At 40.9% G+C, this 23079-nt stretch overlaps 1 protein-coding gene across 1 annotated transcript in view; it reads left to right on the top strand.

Moving 5' to 3' along the window:
* Rybp (RING1 and YY1 binding protein) overlaps nt 1-22135 on the top strand; it is a 52328-nt gene extending 30193 nt beyond the window's left edge. Inside the window, exons 3-5 of the mRNA XM_050149340.1 lie at nt 17584-17760; nt 17865-17963; nt 18285-22135. Of these exons, the coding sequence (XP_050005297.1) occupies nt 17584-17760; nt 17865-17963; nt 18285-18537 (529 nt within the window). The 3' untranslated portion in view covers nt 18538-22135. The remainder of the gene's footprint in view (nt 1-17583; nt 17761-17864; nt 17964-18284) is intronic.
* Nucleotides 22136-23079: the final 944 nt, after the last annotated feature.

The raw sequence follows: 23079 nt of genomic DNA, 5'->3' as shown, positions 1-23079 counted from the left end.
CCCCCCTCTTGAATGCTTGAAGAAGACAGTCAGTAGATTGTGGCATTTAGGCCTGGTTGAAAGAACCTACTCACTAAATGGTAGAGAGTCCTATGGGAAACTGGTTGGAGGGGAAATGACCAGTGTTTATGAAGAGTGGTTATTTTTCAAAGCAGTTGTTATCAAATGATCATTAATGCTTACCACAGCAATTTTATTGACATGAGTAATATAGCCAAGATTTTTAGTTGTTATTTTTAAGAGGTGGAAATCATCTAAATGTTAAAATTTCTAAACTGACTGGTAGACCACTTATTTATTGTCTGATGCTTGTTTATTAATGGCACATGAGTTTCAGGATTCATCTCTAGCCTTTAGCAGTATGTTTTTACCTGTGAGTGCTACTTTTAAGAAAATCAAGTGAGCATTAAAGGAAGTTAGTGTAATCATAAGGAATTAGAGCAAGGCCACTGCATCTAAAGATTAAACACTAAAATTAAGGACTTAGAAACTCAATAAAGTGATTGGTCTCTCTGCCCCTCACCCTTATCTGGACATGGTATTTACTCCTGTAAAGCCAGTGTTCTGGAGGTTGAGGCACACGGATTGTGTATTTGAAGCCAACCTGAAGCATGGGGCAAGATTTTGTACACACACACACACCCTTCCCCCAAAAGCAAGGCCTTAGAGTTCGTTTTTGTCACAGAATATAGATTGGACTGATTTTTTTTTTAAGCAGAAAGAGAAAACCAAAACGTGGTTAATCTCACAATTTAGAAAACATATCCTAATAAACAGGAGAGAAGGTAATCATATTTGGTCTTTTGCCCATTAATTGTCCATGGTTTTAATTGTTGTGGGAATTAAATGCACAGGATAGTCAGTGTTCTTTGTTTTTGCCTTGTGGAAAGCCTAAGCCTGTTTGGTTGGTAAACTTGGAAAGCGCTATCTAAGCTAGAATCTCTGTAGTGGCGTTGCCTGATCTTCCGTGCCGTAAATTAAGTAACTTGTGAATGTGAATTTTGAGGACAAAGTTTTAGTTATATGTGCTGGGGTGACTATCCAGGTCACCACAAGTGTAGTGGAAGCTTTCCCTGCAGCTCTCTGTACTTGAGAGCTTGACTGCACTTGAACATCTACCACCATATCTGGTTTCTACTATCCAGACCTTCAGAAAATGCCCCCTCTATCTTCTGTTCAGCAGCATCTTCATGACTCCTCCAAAGACAAGGGACCAAGGTGACTTGTGTTCTTCAGGCAACAAGTAGAGCTACCCAGCCAGAGTATTTCCAGCATATGGAGAGATGAATCTTTTCTTCCCCTAATGGATATCAGCTGCTGTGCTAAAATCTACCCTTTCATTGTCTTTTTGATAACGACTTTCACTATGTTTTATTCATTTAGTGTGTGTGTGTGTGGGTGTGTGCACCAGTGCTTGGAAGTTAGAGAACTTGTAGAATCAGTTTTTACCTTACACCATGTTGGGTCCTGGGAATCAAACTTACATCAGGCTTAATGGCAAAACAACTTTACCTACTGAACCATTCATTTCTCACCATGGTAATGATTTTTTAATATTGAAATCCCCCCTGTGTGTGTTTGTCTGTCCATGTTCACACACATGCCATTTTACCCTTTGCAGAAAAGAAAATGGAGTTGAATTATTAAATAAGCTCATTAAATACTAGTTTCATTTCTTTGTTTTAAACCTGTAGTCTTCACACTATCACTTTTACACTCTTCTTTAAAGTACTTTATAGGGAAGTTTTATTAGAAGTTGTGAAAATAAAAAGTTTCTTGTAATATTGACTTTTCTTAAGCATATATAGACTTCATTCAGTTTTAGGTTTGTGTCAGCAGGGACTCTGATGTACATGCAAATTGTGTATTGGAAATGCTGATGATTAAAGGTTTCTTTGTATCATTGCTGGTATACAAGAAGCTGGCTTGACACTTTTACTCTAGCAGATGATTCACTAAAGTCAGGTCTTCCCTCAAATGTCCTCAGTCACCAAGCAGGAGACCTTGTACCCCAGTGAGAGCAAGACAGTTAGATTTCACAGTGAGCACCCACCTTTCCCATTTGTGGCTGATGTAGCCTGATCCTGTTATTTTTCCTGTGGGGAAGTTGATTGGTCCACCAGACTGATTTCAAGTGCCTGCAGTGATTTTCACTTGAGAAAAGACATTTAATGGGGAGCTTTTATTAGGGAAAAGAATTCTACCTAGGAGATTAATGTGTCTAATTTTAGAGACTGAGACAAAATACTGTCTTAAGGCAAATTAAATAAGGAGAGTGGAGTTTCCTCTAGAAAATATTTCAATGGCTTCTTGGAATTGTTCTAAGATGAAGACCTCACCTCCTTCATGAGTACTCTGCTCCTTGACAAGCTAAGCTACATTAAGTATTAAGCTTTTTTTTAATATAATTTTTTTATTGAAAAAAAAGATTTCCGCCTCCTCCCCGCCTCCCATTTCCCTCCCCGTCTCCCTTTCCCCCCCTCCTTCCTCTCCTCTCCCCCTCCCCCCCACTCCTCTCCCCCTCCCTCTCCAGTCTGAGGGTCAGTCAGGGTTCCCTGCCCTGTGGAAAGTCCAAAGTCCTCCCCGCTCCATCCTGGTCTAGGAAGGTGGACATCCAAACTGGCTAGGCTCCCACAAAGCCAGAACATGAAGTAGGATCAAAACCCAGTGGCATTGTCCTTGGCTTCTCAGCAGCCCTCATTGTCCGCCATATTCAGAGAGTCCGGTTTTATCCCATGGTTTTTCAGTCGTAGTCCAGCTGGCCTTGGTGAGCTCACAATAGATCAGCCCCACTGTCTCCGTGGGTGGGTGCACCCCTCGTGGTCCTGACTTCTTTGCTCATATTTTCCCTCCTTCTGCTCCTCCTTGGGACATTGGGAGCTCAGTCCAGTGCTCCAGTGTGGGTCTCTGTCTCTATCTCCATCCATCTCCAGATGAAGGTTCTATGGTGATATGCAAGATATTAATCAGTATGGCTATAGGATAGGGTCATTTCAGGTTCTCTGTCCTCAGCTGCCCCAGGAACTAACTGGGGACATCGCCCTGGGCACCTGGGAGGACCAAATCTCTTGCCAACCCTAAGATGGCTCCCTTAATTAAGATGTGTGCTTCCCTGCTCCCCTATCCGACCTTCCTTAATCCCAAACATCCCGTTTCCCAAGTTCCCCCCAACCTCCCCTTCTCACTTTTCTCTCCCCATCTCCCCTTAAGTATTAAGCTTTTAATGGTCTACTTAAGTGTTGATTTTTTTTTTCTCATTGCTGTATTTGAGTTTGCCTGGCTTGTTACAGAAAAAGTTTGCTGATTCCAGGTTTAAAGAAATAAAGTAAATAATACTGACTTTGGTTGTTGTTGTTGAGAGACAGGGTTTCTTTGTAGCTTTGGAGCCTGTCCTGGAACTTGCTCAGTATACCAGGACGACCGCGAACTCAGAGATCCCTCAGTGGTGGGATTAAAGGCATACACCACCACTGCCTGGCAACCGACAAATTTTGATTGAATATTTGAAGAGACTGTGGACTAGCTAGGTTACTAAGTTAGGTGCCACATGATGACATTTTGGTCAATTACAGGCCAAAAATACAATGATGATCCCATGATGTTATCAAGGAACTGAACCAGTCCTTCTACCTGGTAACATCCTAGCCACCACACTGGAAATTCATATAAAGTACTGTGTGTGGTAACCTAGTTACCTAGTAAGCAAGCCTAGTACTACTGCATTGCTGGTGATGAAAAATATGTCATTCGCACCTGGACACAATGCTTAAGGCTTGACAGTGAATGAATATATAAAGTGTGTTAACAGGGTAGCCTCAAACTGGCCCAACCTTCTTGTCCTCGACCTTCTGCCTCAACTTCTGAAGTCTTGATTTTACAGGTGTGTGCCACCACATCTGACTTGACTTAAATATTTACTGTAATTTTTGTTTTCATGTATACTCATACTCTTTCACTGTAAACAGTTTACTATGTTATGCCAGCAGCAGCTTCACATTCACTTAGTACACCTTGATTGTATCATTTGTGTTGAATTTAATGCCGTGGTTTTTGTTCCTTTTGGGGCTGTGAGGATTAGGCTATATAATGCCACCACCACTGTACAGTATATAGTACGCAGACTATTTAGGTTTATGTAAGTGTAGTGTGATGCTCTTGGAACAGTGAATTGCCTAACACATTTCTCAGAACATAGAGGCATGGTCATAAAGATTCACTTCTGAGTTTACTGAGATATGCCATTATTCTCTCTAGAGTAGATTTGATCATAATGTATAAGTTAGATATTTATTGTCTCTCCAAGACACCATCACTTGATAAAGTTATTGTGCATTTGGGAGGTAATAGGTGTTTTTTTATGTAGTCTGTCTGTATTGTTGTGTTGATGAATGTATTACCCCCAAATCAGTAATTGCAAGATATGTACAGCCTTCTGTAAGGTGTCTGGGAGGGGCTTATCCTTGATGAAGTTCCAGTAGTATCATCTGCTGCCTTCTTCCTCATCTGAAGGCTTGGTAGGGGCTGGAGAAAGTATGTTGTTACTGAAGACTTGGGTACTTGATGGCTGTTGGCAGGTACAGGTTTTAGTTGCTCACCATGTAAGCCTGTCATTAAGGCTTCCAGAGGGTCTTTGTGGTTTGGCTGCCACATTCCTGCACATAGTCTCTTAATCAGTAATCCTGCTTCTTGTTTTATAAAAATGGATGAATTCTGGACACAGCCTGAACAATATGGATGGGGTCCACAGATCACACCTTCTGTTGTGCAGTTTATTGTCTGAGTTAATAGTTGTCGTACTATATGCTAAGATTTCCAAAAGAGACTTTACTCAGCCAGCTTAAGAACCAGCAGAGGCTGGGCAGTGGTGGCCCATGTCTTTAATTCCAGGGGTCTCAGAACTCGAGGCCAGCCTGTTCTAAAGAGTTTCTGGAAAGCCAAGACCATGCAGACAAACCCGGGGTGGCAGGATAGAAATTTGATTTGTGATAGTGTTCGTTTTTTTCTCCCTATTTGGTTAACTCATAGCACAGAGAGTAGATATGTTCCAAGGATGTGAGTCTGATGATCTTTTTTCTGGGAAAGATTCTACATGTTTTTCCAAGGTGACTGAGAAACAAAGTCCACCTCAAAACCTAATACAATAGCCTCTTAACTTTAAGGGATGTGTTCCAATTCCCCTCAGCACTGTGTCCCCCCCCCCCCCCCAAGCATCTGGCACAAACCACACACACACACAATATTTTTCTTTTATCCATTTGGTTATGTTTACATACTTAGAATGAAGTTTAAATTTTAAGTTAGGCACAATAAAATTAAAAAAAATAATACAGATGACAACAGTTATACCATAGTAAAAGTTACTTAAAACTTGTGAATTGATCATTTCTGGAACTTCCTTTGTAGTGTTTTTAGATTATGACTAGCTCTGATATATTAGAAAGCAATATTGGCTAAGGGGAGACTGCCCAGTAGTATTATGGGCCTTTTGTTTGCTTAGAGTTTATCCAGCAGCCGTTGAGGCTGATGAATGTTTCATTGCTCAGTCTGCAACTCCTATAAGGATCATGAGCTCTAAAATTAAATTTGTTCCGACAGATCCAAGATCTACTTCTCTGATTTGTAGAAACATGCTTTTCTCACCTGCCCACCAAAATACTTCCCATTCAGGTCATCAATGATTTCAATTGCTGATTCATCTCTCAGATTCTGAAAATGTTTGTTCTGATGCATTATCAGGGGCACCAAGAATCTTACATCACACTTTCCCCAACTTTAACTTATTTTTTGCATTTATCTTGGTTTCAGTTTCCAAGTCTTTATCCCTACTTTAGTGTAGGACACTTTAAGTATTTCAGTTAATGGATTTGAATCTGCTTCCTTGCATCCTGAGACTAACCCTTTTCTTTTGTGTCACCAAATGATCTTGCTGCTGCCATGCTACACTTGGTGGTTGTCTCCACTGACAGTACACTATTTAGTGAACCCTTGACCTTCCCAGAAGCCTTGGCTTACTTGCAGCTCCTGTTAGGAAGGAACTGGTGCCTGTTGGAGATCTTGGTCTAGGTGATTGAAGTCTTGGGTCTCCTTCATAAGGAGAATCTCAGTGTAGTTTATCTTTTTTCTATAAAGGGAGGTAGGTGGGGTGATGACAGCTCCTTCCATATTTTCCATTCCCTCTCTCATAATCTAAATCAGAATCTTGATCTGTTTTACCTTGAAAACACACTGACTTCATGCCTGTTTTTTACACCTTTTTCTCTATTCCTTCTGCTTTTCCACCTCCCACTGCCTCTGTTGATCTTCTCATAATCATTAGAAAACATAGGCTCATTCATCAGCTATATAAGCGAGAGTGAATTCATGCCTGTGGCAGTCTTGCCTCAACCTTCTCAGTGGTAGGGATGCCTAAACATCATAGGCTTGTTTTTTGCATAATTGAAATATTTTTCCTGTAACATCAACCTTCTTAGACATTTCTCTGAAACTTGGAGGAATATAGTTGGTTTCATTAAACCAGAGTTAAAAACTTGATAATGCTTTATGAACAAACCTAAAGTGTATGTGGGAAAGTTCTTTGTTTACTTAGGACATTTGTTTCGGCATTGTGTTCTCAGCTCTGCTGGAATAATTTAAGGCAAGTGTGTTTTCGTTTTTAACATCGGAAGAAACTGAAGCCGAGGGGCTGTAGTTCCTTGTCTGTAAGCTGATAGACTTGGACTGCTGTTTGGTTTTTCTGATCACTGTTATTGTTCTCAATAGAACATTAATAACCAAAGCTAATGGGTAGCCTTATGTAATCCTTATATGCCAGCAGAAGAGGTAGAATTGTGAAACACTATTCCCCAAAAGAACTACATCAAGCAGATTGCTGTCTTTTAGGTTTATCAAGACAGGCTTTGGGTCCTGGAACTCTTTTTTTTTTTTTTTTTTTTTTTTTTTTTTGTTTTTCGAGACAGGGTTTCTCTGGTTTTGGAGCCTGTCCTGGAACTAGCTCTTGTAGGCTAGGCTGGTCTCGAAGTCACAGAGATCCTCCTGACTGCTGGGATTAAAGGTGTAGCTACCACCACCTGGCCTTTTTTTTTAAAAAAAGATTTATTTATTTTGTACACAGTATTCTGCCTGCAGGCCAGAAGAGTGCGCGAGATCTTATTAGGGATGGTTGTGAGCCACCATGTGGGTGCTTTGAATTGTACTCAGGACCTTTGGAAGAATAGAATAGCCAGTGCTCTTAACTGCTAAGCCATCTCTCCAGTTAACTGATCCCTTTGGATTTTGATTCTGTCATCTGATGTGCTAGCTATTTCTTGCTATCTCTTTTGTCCTTGTCAGCTATCTTCATCTATTTGACTGATTTTGCAAACCTCTATATAAAATAAACACTTCTTCATTTAGTTAGTTGCCTAACTTTCAAGTGTTGGTAAATAATAGTACATCTTGTAAAAACTGTAATGTTCAAAGTTATGTTTTTAAGTTTTCTTTTGTTCTGTGCCTAAATTAGTCGTGTCCAACCCCCCCCCCCTTTTTTTTTTAAAGAAACTTGCTTTCTATGTACTTGAACTTCAGTTAAATTCTCTAGGCATATAATTCAGTAGACTTCTGATTTACTTTCAGCCCCCAGAAAGCCCGATGTATCAGTGCATGACTGAAATGCCAGTCCTAGGAGACAGACAGGAAGATCTAGGAGAGGTGCTGGTCAACCAGTAGCAAAGTTAGTAAGAGAGCCTGCCTGTGTCAGAAAATAAGGTGGAGAGCAATGGAACGTGGCACTGAGCGTGACCTGCCTCTTTATACATGTACCCACGATTGTGTATGTGTGTGATGTAATTGAAACATCAAGGTAGAAAAGCAGCACTTAATTGCTTATCACTGGCTTTAAGCATTAAATTGGTAGACATCTTGATCTTCACAAGTGCCATACTGTTTCTGTGGAGCTATAATACTCAAAAACACAGTACCTATCGGAGGATTGCAGGTTAAAGTTAGATTGAAGCTGCCTGTGGAGATGAGAGGATGAGAGGGGTTTAGGGCTGGTCTGGGCTGCATGAGACCATATCTCCAAAACTAAAACAAATCCTGCTTGGAAGTGGTACTGTACTTGTAAATGACTTAAATGAAAAAGACTGCTAGTACCCAGTGTTGCTGATGGAGAACCATCACAAATGTTCAGTGCTGAGAGAGTCTGTGAAATGGTATAATCATGTTGAAAAAAAAAATTGGCAGCTTCTCAAAAAACTGGATGTAGGCTTGCCATAGATCTCTAGCTAGGAGAAATGAAAACATATGTCCACACAAAGATTTATAGTTGGTGCTCATTTCATCTTTCTTCATTTTAGCTGAAACATGGAAAAAGCATAAATGTCTATCAGGTAATTAGATAAAAAACAGACACACAGAGAGACCAAATTCTGTTCGAGTAGATGTCCACTTAAGAAGTATATACTATGTCATTCATGTGCAACAAATTGGAGGAAAGATGGATCTGATCTGTATTTCAGAAATCCTATGTGGTCTCATGGAGCTGGGAGGAAACCTGCCTGGGAAAGAGGTACAACAGATGGGAGATGGTAATCACTCTATGTGTCCATGATACAATTTTGTAGGCTGAATACTTAAAACCTGAACTCATGGCCAGCCTGGACAACATAGAAAGATTCTTTTCTCAGCCGACCTGTGGAGGTGCACCCTTTTTAAGGGAGGCAGAGGCAGGCAGATCTCCAAGTTTAAGGACAGCCAGGGCTGTTACACAGAGAAACCCTATCTCGAAAAGCGGCAATAAAAATGCCTCTCTTAACAAAGCTCAAAAAATGGTGACCATGTTCTACTGTCTTTTGCCTTCTTCTCGGCTGCTTTTGAGTGTGTGTCAGCTGTTTAGAAATGGGATGGGCAATTTTGGAGCTGTTGCTGTCTGTACAGCACTGAGCTGTAGAGAGACTGGAGAACCCTGGGTTCTCTTTTTCACAGCAGATTGTTTGCTTTGCTAGGCATATAAACTAAGTCTTGGCTTTTGAGGGGAAAGCTCCACTTTTTGAGAGTTTTTTTTTCTCTTTCTAGAAAGCATTGTATATATTTTAGAGACCAGTACATACAACTGAAATCTATCCTTAGTTCTTTTGACATTTCTATCTTTAGCTGCATATTGTTTGATCAAGTGTGCCCTTGGAACATAGTATTCTTAGGTACTAAAGCATAAAGCATTTTGTCAGTGCTGTAGGTCAGTGCCTGTGATAGGCATTCAAATTCAAGCTCCTTGTTACACACACACACCCCATAACACGCACACGCATCAGCCTTCTTCTGTTCGAGTTCATCTACCTGGAGGGGAATGCTCATTTATTTATCACCTTGTACCCCAGCTTAGTGAGGGCTTACTTCTTTCTTCTTTGAATGTATTGCTTTAAAACGTTAGATGATCCAATGAGCATTTGGTGTTTATTAACTTGGAGACTTTGGAACCCATTCTGAAGGATGGGTTTGTCAAATGGATACAAGGCAATAGCTAGGACAGTTACAGGGAAGAAGCCTGTAATGATAATGTGAGATTTAAGAAACAATAAATTTTATACCTGTGTGATTAAAAGAGTCATACTAGTAGAAATAATAGAACAAATAAGTATATGGAAAAGAATTCCAGGTGATAAAAGTGGAAGGGTCCAGGTCTAGAGCTGCATATAGGTCTGCAATCCCAGTATTCTAGAGACTGAGGCAGGTAGATTTTACCCAAATCCCAAATCAGCCCGGTGTCTGTAGCAATTTGAGGGGACTCCACATTTGGATACTGAAATCACAGAAAGTTTTTAGGAGAAACAGCTTATTTGTAAAGTCCAGACTTTGTCCACCAAAGATGCAGCAAGTGCTCTTAACCATTGGGACATCTCTCCAGCCCTGACCCAGTGATATTTCTAGAAAGCAACTCTGTAAGTTTCATGGTCATAAAAGACTAAAGCTACCATAGGCAGGCAGAGGGAAAGAAATGAAAGCAAAATGTGATGTGAGGGCTTCATCTGGACCCCAAACAGAAAAGTGGGGGGGGGGACTTGCGTAAGGAGATTGGAGATACTTAACGTATTTTATCAGTTTTTACAGAAAGTTTGTTGGCAGTTTTTAAGAGGGTGGAAGAGATCTTTTCATATAGACTCCAGTCATTTGTGGAGCATGGAAAACCCAAAGTCTGTTACACACTTGATCATGAATGAAAGTGGGGTTACTTTGCTGTTAGAAAGAAGCAGGTACTTGATTAGAAATAAATACTGAATTGAAATGTATCTAGATGATTATAGCCATTTGTGCAATAAAAAATCATAAATTTGTCTACATGTCCCTTTTATATGCATGAAGGGTTTAGCTAACATTGTGCAATCGGCGATCTTGCTGGTGATTTAGGAATCCCGCTTGAAGCCAGAGTACTTAACTTGTGATGGTGTGGTTTCTCTAGTTAATAAATAAGCAGACTTACTCATTGCACAATGTTTTTTTTTTAAGTCTGTAGATCTTTTTTTTTTTTTTTTTTACTCTACCAGAGAAACAAAAGACAACATTTCTGAAGGACTTGTTTCCTAAGTTTTTGTCCTATGGCCCTAGATACTTATAAACTACAGTGCGTAGAACTGATTGCACAAGTCTTCTCTAAGCAAAAGTGAGAATGTCCTTGAGTAGTTGGCATATTTGAAATGGGTGGTAAGGTGGAGGATTAGAGCTTGTACTCACCTAGTACAAAACTGGATTAGAAACACTTGAGGATACCACTGGGATTCCTGGAAACTTTTTGCCTCTCTTTAAAATGGTGTGCAATTCTTTGCTTCCTTTTGTTTGTTTGTTTGTTTGTTTGTTTGTTTGTTTTTCCCTTTGGTTTTGTGTAGTGGAATTTCAAATATAAAGACCACCTGAAGATCTGAGAGTAAAACAGTCTCACTGGTCACCCTTACAGACTAGATTACGGTAGCACATACCTTTAATCCCAGTAGCCACAGTAGTTGCCATAGAAACTAGGCAGTGCACACACCTTTAATGCCAACCCTAGAGAGGAATATAAAAGACAGGGCGAGACAGCTCTAAAAAATGCAGTCTCCCGAGATTCCGGGAGGCAGGATCACCATTTCAGACTGAGATGCTTTTCGGAGTTTCTCTGCATAGCTATGGTTGTGTTGTCATGGAACTTGCTGTCCTCAAACTCAAAATCCTTCTGTGTGCTGGGAATAAAGGCACGTGCCACCACAGCCTGGCTTCTTCACCTTTCCCTTGCATCTGTTCACTCATTCCCAAGTTAATATGGTTTAGTGGAAAAGCATAAAAGTTATGTTTTGAGTTAAAGTCTACTTGAACCTGCCCCATAATTTTTTGGTGTTTGGTTCCTTAATGTCTTCTGCAAACTGAGAATACTGAAACATGGTGTATAGATAGCTCAGCACTGCACACACCCTCCTCATGAAATGCACTTTTCCTTGAGAAACTATAGCCTTAAAGAGGTCTGTTCTGAGACCCAAACAGTTAAGTATAGCATTATAATGAAAGGATAGGCCTCATGATGGTGCACTCAGCGCATCTACTTCTACACCACTTTCTAGAGGACACACACGTATTCTTGAATACACACTGAGCTACTGTTAGGACCTGTCACTTCAAAGCCATTTTAGAGGTGTAATGCAAAAGTGAAGAGGTTGGTACTGCTTTATAATTATTCATAATCTAGTAGAGAAGCAAAAAGTAGTAAATTATGTTCTAAATGTTAGGCAGCAGCTACATGCCAGGATGGATCGAAGCTTCCTAAACCTGGCTACAGATTATTTGCCTAGAGAGATGGGGAAACAAGTGGCCTTGATCTTGGGTGTATCTCAAGCTAAGGGATAGAAGGTTAACAAATACATAGTTGAGGGTATCTTCAGAAAAAATACAACATCCAGTGTAGTTTGACCTTGTGTGAATGAGCATTCTGGGATAAGGCAGGTGGAGAGAGTTTAACAAACCCTCGTGTCAAGTCCAGGAGTTAAGATTCCCTTCTATAAGCACCCAGCCATAGCAGAATGCTAATTACCAGTGATTTAGAAATTATTATAGCATGAGCTTTTTTGATCATATTACCTTCTCGCAGCTGTTGTTTCCTTAATTTTGTTGTGTACTTAATTTTGTTGTGTACTTAATTTTGGGGATAATTTTAAGGGCTAGATTTTGAGGGGAAACGTTCAAAAAGATTTTTTAATAAATCCAATTTGGCCCTTCTCTTAGGCATCACCTTCAGCAGGTAGTTGGGTGAGTATTATACCTGGAATCGACAAATAGCTTTTTATATTTGTTTGAAGAATTACAGATTCTCGGTGTTCCTTAAGTATTTTAGAGAAATGGTTACATAGATTTTAAATAGGGTCTTTGACAACTATGAAGTAATTTGGGCCGCAGATTGGATCACTTTAATGTCTTTTTTCTTGGAGGGAGACTTGATTTATTAAGTTTATTTGCACCTGAAACTGTATTTGCCTAGGGAGTTGTTGTCCTTGTGGTTCATAAGTTGGTTTTGCATGCCTTTTGGAAGATGATGATTCTGGTCACATCCAACTCACTGTAGAATGTTTGTAAGATGATAGAGCTGACTGTAAACAGGCTAAATGAGTTGCTGACAATGTAAGCTACAAACCTGCTTCACTAAGATGTGTTTATTAAATATTGAATGCAAAAACGTAAGGGTGGTTTGAAGCTTCCTAAAATCATTTACTCCAGTGCTTTCATCATTGAGGAAACAAGCTTGGCCAGATAATGTAACTTAGCCAAAATCACACAGTACACTGCATCAGAAAGTAGACCTGGATGCTGCTGCAGGCCCTTTTCTGTTAGGGCGGGGGGAGTGAAGCCAGTCCACTTTCCGTCCAGTCCAGGAGTTCCAGTTTGGGCTGTAGTTAGGGTACTTGGGCTGCCTTGGAGGGCATGATCCTGACACCACTCAGACCAGAGAATAAAAATGCCAAGGAAAACCATTGAGCTTCAGAGAAAGGTTCTAGATGGCTTGTAAGACAGCTCAGTCAGTAAGGACACTTGCCACCAAGCCTAACAACCCGAGTTTGATCCCCTCGGCCCACATAGTGGGAAGAAACAACCAATTCCCTCAAACTGTCCTCTGACCTCCACATACACTCCATAGTACAAACCACACACGCGCGCGTGCGCTCAGACTCACACACAATTCTTCTGCATGAGATATCCTAGAACTCACTCTGTAGACCAATCTGGCTTCAAACTCACAGAGATCTGTCTGCTTCTGGCTCCTGAGTGCTGGGATTAAAGGCTGTGCCATCACTGCCTGGCTCAGGAGAAAAAAGTTTTCATTATACAGTAGTTGGAGTTAGAATTGGGAGGAAGGATTTTACAGAGCACAGTGGTTCTCTTGAGTCTGGTATATACTGGTGAGAAAGAATAACCTAGAATGGGATTACAGTTTCTTTAGGTCACTAGTGGCGAATTTGAAGGATTGTTTGTGAGAGAAGGAACAGCTCTATATTTAATACTAAAAGATTTCTTAAGCGTCAAAGCAGAGAAATTAACGATACCTTACGAAGTATGGCCACAGTCAGATATGGTGGAGGTTTTAAATTGTCTTTGTGTGAAAGTAGCTGGTTTTAATACAACCTATGAATCATATAGGTTACTTGTTCAGGAATTAGGATTAAATCAGCACAAGTTGCACTGGTTAAGAAGCCAGGGCCATTCATGTGTGGTGGGTGATACTGTTGAGATGGACAGTATAGCACATTGCCTTAGAGGTAAATTGAGGAATCATCCTGAAAATGTAGTCATGCCTTAGCTGTTCACAACTTAAAATTTATAAATTCTTTGTTTGTTTTGTTGTTGTTTCTCTGTAGCTTTGGAGCCTGTCCTGGAACCCACTCACTCTGTACACCAGGCTGGCCTCGAACTCATAGAGATTGGCCTGCCTCTGCCTCCCGAGTGCTAGGATTAAAGGCGTGCGCTACCATTGCCCGGCTGAATTTAAATTCTTTTACAGAGACTTTTTTTTTTTTCAAAGAAAAGTAACTTTGATTTATAAAATTGTATTTATAAAAGCATATTTGGTCTGTCTAGGTCCTTGATGTTGGATGTACTACAATTCCTATCTTCTGCTAAGGCTTTTACATCTACAAGAGATAGGAAGAATAGCTGCACATAAATGCTTTTGTGTCTTTAGACCTGGCATATGCATGTTTTTGGAATTAGTACTAAAAAAATTAGGTTTTTCACGGGGATACCTTTTAATATAAGAAACCATTCTAGACTTTCATTTTCATGAAATTGCTCCTTAACACAGAACTACTGAGGTGGGTATGAGGGGTGGTTATTCTGTAGCAAGTCTTTGAATTTAAGAAAATAAATTGCCACTGTGCAGTGTTTAGGTGGGGAAGAGCTGGTGGGTTGCTTATAAGGTAACTGTCAATTAAGGATATCATTGAGCCATACATACAACATTTAGAACACAGCAGTTATTTCCAAATAACACAGTGCTTTTAGAAAGCTGAGTCAATTTTCATGGCTAATAATTGAATACTCTGCTAATTAGTCCTAATTCCTTTTGGCTTGTGTAACACAACACATCACTTGTCTGCCCACACACTGTTGTGCCTGTGCTAGGATGAATGGGCCATCGTTTATTCCCTGTATATATGAATTTCATCCTGTCCATAATGAAACTTGTAGTCTGTGCTGAAGAATTAGCATATTTGCTTATGTGTGAGTGCCTAACATGGTCACAAATGTTTAGACATCTTACCTGTTGAGTGTAGCTTGTGAGTTGTGCAGCTAGCTGACCTTGTCAGGAGTCCTGCATCCTGGAGAAGCCAAAGAGCTACGGTAGGGAGCTGGAGGCTGTGTTGTTAGGTGTTCTACCAACAGCCAGACCTTCACAGGTGGTTTGAGATGCAAGAACCCTCCTTTCTTTGACTACCCCCACCCCCCACAGTGGGACTTGCTTGGTAGACCAAGCTGGCCTTGAATTTACAGAAATTCACCTGTTTCTGTCTCCCAATTGCTGGGATTAAAAGGCACGCACCACCATTGCCCAGTTTATTTGTCCAGCTTATCTGGCATTGAAGTATAAAGTATAGCCTGGCAGAGGAGGAGGGGGAGACTTAAAGCCACAAGGAAAGAAGACAAAATTGAATAATTCCTTCCATCCCAATCTTTCCCAATTTATTTTAAAGGACTCTGGGGTTTTACACTGTTACTTTTGTTAAAAATGATAGAGCCTTCTAAGGACATTTCAACAGTCTTTTTTTTTTCTTTTTTGCGTTGGGGGTTGTAAAAGAATGTGTGTGTGTGTATATATATGTGTGTGTGTGTATATATATATATATACACACACACACACACACATATATATATATTTTTTTTTTGCTTCAGTGACTTTAGGACAAAGTAATAGTCCTAAGCTTTGGGGGAAAAAAATAAAGTGTAGCCTGATAAAGGACACTACAAAACTTTACTGGGCTTCTAGCATGAGGCCCCTGGGCACCTTTTTGGTTCTGTCTCTATATGAAGTGCTCTGCAGGTGCCTTATCTTTATCTTGGGTTCATTTTGTTTGCAGTGGGCTTAATTGAAAGGTAATTTTCTGTACGTATTAAAGCCTCATGTAGCTCAGGCTAGCCTCAAATTTGTTAGGTTTAACAGCAGGATCAAACTCAGGACTTTGTAATATGCAAGGAAAATACACTACACCCAAGCACCAGAATTCCTTTTGACATCCAAGTGTAGGTTAAAGTATATGACAGCTTGTTACAAGTCTGATTTACAGTTCTTGGTAATTTTGTAAACAGCTGGTTCTCATTCCTTTGGTGCCTATGAAATCTTTGTATTTGCAGCTATGTTCCTCTTTGAAGGAACATGTTAGGTAGGGCTGCTTCATTGTTAAAACTGATGGCACCTTTTCACGTGAAGGTGAAGTTATGGGTGTTTGGAGGCAAGGGCTTAGATTCAATAGTCATCTAGAGCAGCCTGTGGGTTGAGACCCTTTTGAGGTTGAATGGGTAGCATATCAGGTTTTTACATTACAGTTTATAACATTAGCAAAATTACAGTTATGAAGTAGCAATGAAAATAATTTTAAGGGCCAGGCGGTGGTGGCGCACGCCTTTAATCCCAGCACTTGGGAGGCAGAGGCAGGCGGATCTCTGTGAGTTCGAGGCCACCTGGTCTAGTCTAGAAGAGCTAGTTCCAGGACAGGAACCAAAAGCTACAGAGAAACCCTGTCTCGAAAAAACCAAAAGAGAAAGGAAGGGAGGGAGGGAGGGAGGGAGGGAGGGAGGGAGGGAGGGAGGGAGAAAATAATTTTACGGTCGGGGTCAACACAATATGAACTTCATTAAAGGGTCACAGCATTAGGAAGTTTGAGAACCACATATATAAATCTTATGACTTAATAACTTCACTTAGAGAACTGTACTTTGAACTAACTGGTTTCCTGATCAACGCCTTTGTTGCTGGAGGCTGATAGATTTGACATTTGTCGAGATTGTGTCTTTACTGGAATTGTAAGCATTGTCCCCTACATTGTTTTTTCAAGGGGTACTCCATTAACCTTGTATGCTCAACAGTCCTGTGTGAGGACTGGCTGAACTATGTGAGGAGGCAGTGCTGTGTAGGACTGACTGTGTTCCAGGTCCTTTGCTTGGGGCTTTTGCTCTGGTGTACTAGGCTGTGTTCTAGCAGCCCAGTTGTTTGACTTTGCTAAGAGCCCATTTGAATATTCCCATTTGGGGTTTAGAACATTGATTACTCTTGACTGTCTAGCTGGGGAAATTTTATATTAGTATTATAGGAGTCCTGTCTCACCCAACCTTCAGCAGTCAGTTATGGTCAATAGCATTTCATCCCAACCATCTCTACCTGTATTCCCATGCTTGATGGGCCACTTGCCATGCAGTAGCTTGGGGACCTCACTTATGAGACTTGTTATGTGACTGTAGAGGAGGGGTTGTTGTATATAGAAACATTGGCTAGCTTCCCCCCCCCTCCCGTTTTGGGTCTGTGAATAGTCCTGCATTGTGAGAATGTTTGGTACTCCTTAGAAGCTACACACACAACAGTGATGAGAGAGCCGTGTCAGCTGGAGATTGGTGCAGACATAACTGTTATGACACAGTCAATGTATCACTTGTCTGAGGTTTTTTTCACAGTGACTTCATCCCCTTGGGAGTTTGTATGAACCACAGTTACCTTTTATTGCCCAGTATGTGTTGCTTGTGCCAATCACAGCTGCAGGGGAGCAGGCCTAGTTGGAATAATTAGATTGAGGAGTGAATGTCACACTTCTAATTTCATTCTCTTTTCAAGGGATTACCAGTGTCTCTTTAATAAAACGAGATTAGCCTTCTGCAGCAGCAGTATTTGAAAGCTGTCGGTGTAATCATGACAGCTCAAAAGACTGTGTCTTTAGCACTCCTGTAACTTGTTGGATGATTGCACAGGGCTGTGTGCATATGTACCAAAAGGGCATGTGATGTCTCCTTTTGAAGACAACATTGAAACAGTGTGTAATAATGGACAGTTGAATTGTTAAGAAAATACTCACAGCCAGACACTAATGCTGTATCTTGTGTTGAATGTTGCAGGAAACCTCGCATCAATTCTCAGCTGGTGGCACAGCAGGTGGCACAGCAGTATGCCACTCCACCTCCCCCTAAGAAGGAGAAGAAGGAGAAAGTGGAAAAACCTGACAAAGAGAAACCTGAGAAAGACAAGGACATTAGCCCCAGTGTCACCAAGAAAAACACCAACAAGAAAACAAAGTAAGTATCTGGGTACTGATTACTATGTACTAATTTGCACTTGGGTCAGAGATTTTAAATGATGACTTATTTTTGTTTTCCTGGGTCTTTGCTTTTACCCTTAGACCAAAGTCTGATATTCTGAAAGATCCTCCTAGTGAAGCTAACAGTATACAGTCGGCTAACGCTACAACAAAGACCAGCGAAACGAATCACACCTCAAGGTACTATGAAACTAGAATGAAATACTAAGTTGTTGATTTAATCATAATCAAAAACCCAAGATTCCTGTATACTTAAGAGATTTTAGGCCAAGGGAGGTGGAATGAGGAACTAAGATAAGGTTCCTGACCTTTTAGATCATCTTGGCCAGAACAAAAAGAACAGAAGTGGTTTGTTATCTATGATCAAAAGTTCTGCTAGCTGATGGTCATTTCTCCTATTGTCACATGTGGTCAGAATGCCTACAGTACATGGGCACAAGCTTTTGGGAAGGCTCGTGTAGATGTTGTCACTCCCTAAATGTCTCCCTTGATGTGTTTCAGGCCCCGGCTGAAGAACGTGGACAGGAGCACCGCACAGCAGTTGGCCGTAACTGTGGGCAACGTCACCGTCATTATCACAGACTTTAAGGAAAAGACTCGATCCTCCTCTACATCCTCCTCCACAGTGACCTCCAGTGCAGGGTCAGAACAGCAGAACCAGAGCAGCTCGGGGTCAGAGAGCACAGACAAAGGCTCCTCTCGCTCCTCCACGCCAAAGGGCGATATGTCAGCAGTAAATGATGAATCTTTCTGAAATTGCACATGGAATTGTGAAACTATGAATCAGGGTATGAGATTCAAACCCTCCACCTGCCCATGCTGCTTGCGCCCTGGAGAGTCTTCTGTGGACGACCTTGTAGTGATGCTACCAGGAGAGGTTCTGCTTGCCGTGGGCATCTGGCTACCAAGGAATTTCGTACCCTGACAGTTACTCTTGACACTTTTATGTATTCCATTGTTTTATATGATTTTCCTAACAATCATTTATAATTGGATGTGCTCCTGAATCTACTTTTTATATAAAAAAAATCTGCTGTGCACAATTTTCCATGTACATTACAACTGGTTTTCTGTTTCTGTTTTGTTGAAGAGGGTTGGGAGGGGGGAGGGAACTTTTATTTATTGTGTTCACAGACTCCATCCTGTCAGCATATCCTCTTAAATTTAGTTCTTTCTTCCAGCTATACTCTGTACTATCAGTTTTGATATAACTATATATATAAATATAAAATTATATATAAAGGGTTATTTGAAACCAATCCATGGCAACGCTGGTGCTTGATACACTGTGAAGTGAATACAACATTGAACAGTTGACACAGATCTGGGACAGTCCCTTCTATGAAAGTGCTGAAATATAATTAAAATCAGTCTTACAGGAAGTATGTTCCAACCTACATGGGAACTTGACTCTCTCATCTGTCTTTAAAAGTACTGGATGATATAAAAAAATATATTTTTTAAACAATGTGATCTCAAATTTAAAGACTGCTCCAGATAGCCTGCATTTGCGATGGGATAATTGACAAATCACAGGTGGTTCAGTTGGAGGGCTTTGACCATTGGGAAGTAACACAACTAGCTCCAGAATGCCAAGTATTCGTGTAAATTACGGTCACATGTTAACATTACTGTTCTTATAAGCACTCATGAAAATATGGTGTTCTGTATCTTGAATTCCGGCCTTTTTCCAGACCTCTGCTCATGCCTGAGGCACATCTAGCAACTGTCTGTTAGTCCTAGGGTTGCAGTAGTGCATTTTGAATCCACACCATCTAGGGAGGCAGTCCTGTGTCTACTTCCCCTGTGACATTGCAGTGGTGGATTTTGTGATCGTGTCCTGTTTGCCACCCCTACCCCCAGCCCCCAAACCTTCACCCTACCAATGCAGTTGTTTTCTTCTTAAAATCCTGCTATTACTCACTTTACTTAACAATGGTTGTCAACCACACATCCAGTTTCTGGTGTTGTTTCTCAGCTCCTTGTGTGGGAAAGGACCGCAGGGGTGCATGGACAAGTCACAGGGCAAAAGCTCCCGCCCCAGGAGAGTGACCAGGCGGTTTTGTCTTCTCAACAGAGGTGACATGACTGAACCCTGAAAGTTTCTTTTCACTTTTCCATTTTAGGGGCGGGGGATAATCAAAGACCACTAATCACCCCATCTCATCCCAAGTTTGGGTAGTTCTGCTTTGTACTTAGATTCAGGGTATCTCTCCTATCTGACTTTACCTTCATATCCACTCTTTGTAGTACTTAAGTCACTTTAAGCATGAGAACGTGGTGTTAACCTTCCTTTATTGGATCACACTCGAAGGACTCACACGGGAGAGTGTGTGTAAGGAAACACCACATCTTGGTGTTAACCTGGTTTGCTTAATAATAGAACTGATTTCGATCTGTGGAGGCAACAAGTTAAGAACATTAACAGCTTGAATTGAGTAGCCAACAGGAATGGTTCCATTCACATTTACATTAAAACCAGTCCAGTCATTCTGCGCCGTAGTGTATGTTCTGTCCCAAAGGCAGTGCTATTTGTTGCTGGGCTCCTGTTCTCAGAAGCATGGACAATGCTCCCCTCTTTTTAAAACAGTGCTTGTATCTGGGATGCAAGCTGTACTTAACCTTTTTAAATACCTTTTTAAAGTATTTATTAATGAACCAAAGGAAATCAGGTGCTTTCTGTAAGCATCAGAATATATAATACATAGTGATTTGACTATGAATTTTAAATCCACATTTTAATATTAGTGGGGTATTGCAAAGACATTCCTTCTAAAGTTTTAATATTCCTTTTATTAAGGGTCTCAGGGAGGGTTAATTAGTCAGCCATATTTATTTTCCAGAGGTGTAGGGAATTGCTAAGTTTTTTAATTAACTTTTTAAAAAAAAATTAAATGCCACCAAATTCATGTGGATTGCACTGCTCTTTGAACCAATAAGTGTTGGTATGCACTTTGTTCAGAAACACTGTGTACTTTTTCAAAATGAGTTTCATGTAAAGTGATTGGACCCCCCAGATTAGTTGGAAAGGCTGATTTACCAGCTCCTCATAGGCTACTAATTCATTCATCGCCCATGTCTTGGCTTTTCAGTTTTGCCTCCGTGATAAATTAATGAGGAGAGGTGACGGGAGGAAAGGCTTCAGAAGGAGTGGAGTGAACTTGGCGTGAGGTAGAAACTGCAGCTGACAGGCTGATGTCCCTGGCTGCCCTGTCGCTGCTGCACAGGCTCTGTTGGGGTGGAGAGGTGGTAGGTGCTACACGATGACATCCTCAGGCATGCATTCTGGAAATGGAATTCTTATTAGCTTCCTGCATTTACAGTTTGCCCTACTATAGTACTCAGTAGGTAAAAACACTAGTGTAGCTTACAAAGAGACATTAAGAGGACCAGAAATACTTGGTATTCAGTGGCACAGAAAGCATATTAAAACAAAAAGCACAGTGTTAAGGCTTGCAAGTTTCCCGTATGTTTAGTACATGATCTTTCTTCACACTCGTGTGTACACGCACAGAGCTGACCTGACTTGCTCTGCCCGAGTCATGCAATTGAGAGGGGAAAAAAAGACATCTTGATAACCATGAAAATATTTTAATCAAAACCTTTCAGTTTGGATCTGGGTACTTCAGAACATTGGCAGAAGCTTCTGTGAGTTTAGCTCCACTGAGATGTCTCGCCTGCCTTATCAAGATCATTCTCAGTCTACATTTTTAAGCTACCGTATCTTAAATTATTGAGAAATTATTAATTGCTGAATATATAATAACCTTTGCTTGTATGTTACCGAAAATGGTTTAAGAGCCAACATTTAGAGTGTGACAATGGAGCTGAACAGTTTCTAACGCGCAAGCAGTTCTGTTCTTGTGTATGACTTGTAACCTTAATTTACTGTGTAAAGATGGTTACATTATTTCCTTAGCTTTGTTTGTTGGAGACAGATAGCGAATGCTTGTTAAGTATGTCAGAACATAATCTTCCCTTGTGAACTTTTGTTAATGTCTTATACGAGCTCTATTTTCCATTTGCCCAGAAAGATGGCTTGTATAATGCTTTGGAAGTTTCTGCTCCGTCCGTCTTAGAGCTGACAGTCTGTTAGGTTTGTTTTCTCTTCATGCTAAAGTGTCAGTGGTTTTGTGAACTGGTCAGAAATTCACAGGTCTTAAATGTTTGGGGGAAATTTATATTGGACACTGCTCTTTGTCTAGCAAATAAAAGATGTTAATATATTCCTGTTATTGGCATGTGCACGACTATGTTATTAGAAGCCACTTTATCATTTTCCTGCTTTAAATAGAAATGTCTATTTATGAATTCTGCTTGTAGTTTTTTCACAAATAAAATAGTAAAATTTACATTGGAGGTGATTATTTTGTTGTTTCATAGACCTTAGCTCTTAGAAAAGCCTAGTTTTGCCCCGTCCCACCCACTTGTGGGATGTTTCCAGTGGGGATAGAAAGCGTAGTTCCTTACGTATATGTGTTACCACAAGCTGAAGGTTATTTTCAGTGTCTTAGTGTGTAGATCACAAATGTACAAAAAAGAATTGGGTCAAAGAGCCGTCAGGATCTGGAAGAAAGTGGTTGTGTTTATGCTCCTTGCAGATAGGCTGTTGTGATCTAAAGGAACTGGAGGTGTCTTCCAGTGTTTGAAAGCCCTCTGGCCAGAGTACATGAAGCCTGTTGTGACCAGATGGAGTGAAACATCTTGCCTGGCCCACAAGCCCCGCAGCAAGCCTGGCTTCTTACCTGCTGATGCTTGTGGCCTGCCTTGGAGGATTCATGCTGAGGACTGCGTCTGGTTCTGTGCTTGAGCTCGCACCGAAGGGAAGGGTGCAAATGGGAGCCTTGCCTTGAAGAAACGCTTACCAAGTATTTCGTGTTTGTATTTCATCACTGTGATTCTTCAAGAAGCATTGGGAAGGTCTCAAGGGCACGGAGTAAATGGTGTCTGTGTTGCTGCTGTTTGTGCTGGGACATCTTAGGTGTAGAAACATTCTCTGCTCTCTCTCCCATGCTTGTACTTGTAGCCCCTTTGTGGGGTCCCACTAATAGTGGTACTGGGAACACTTGGGAGGATGGAACCTCCCATGTGACGTGCGAACACCAGACATCAGGAAGAATAGATTATTAACCTCACTGTCCAAGAGGCCAAAGCTAAATACTGTCCAGAGCTGAGAACTGCTTGCAGGTGTGACCTCAGTGTGCTAATTGGTGCTTGCTGAAAGAATTGCACAAGGGCCAGAGTGATGTTAAAGGCTTGGCAGTGCCTGGACAGCCAGCTCTTGAGTGAAGCAGAG

Source organism: Alexandromys fortis, unplaced genomic scaffold, assembly GCF_014885135.2.
Source record: "Alexandromys fortis isolate MF-2015 unplaced genomic scaffold, M_Fortis_MF-2015_v1.1 scaffold_48, whole genome shotgun sequence".
NCBI classification, from domain to species: Eukaryota; Metazoa; Chordata; class Mammalia; order Rodentia; family Cricetidae; genus Alexandromys; species Alexandromys fortis.
This window is presented reverse-complemented; position numbering and strand designations above follow the sequence as displayed.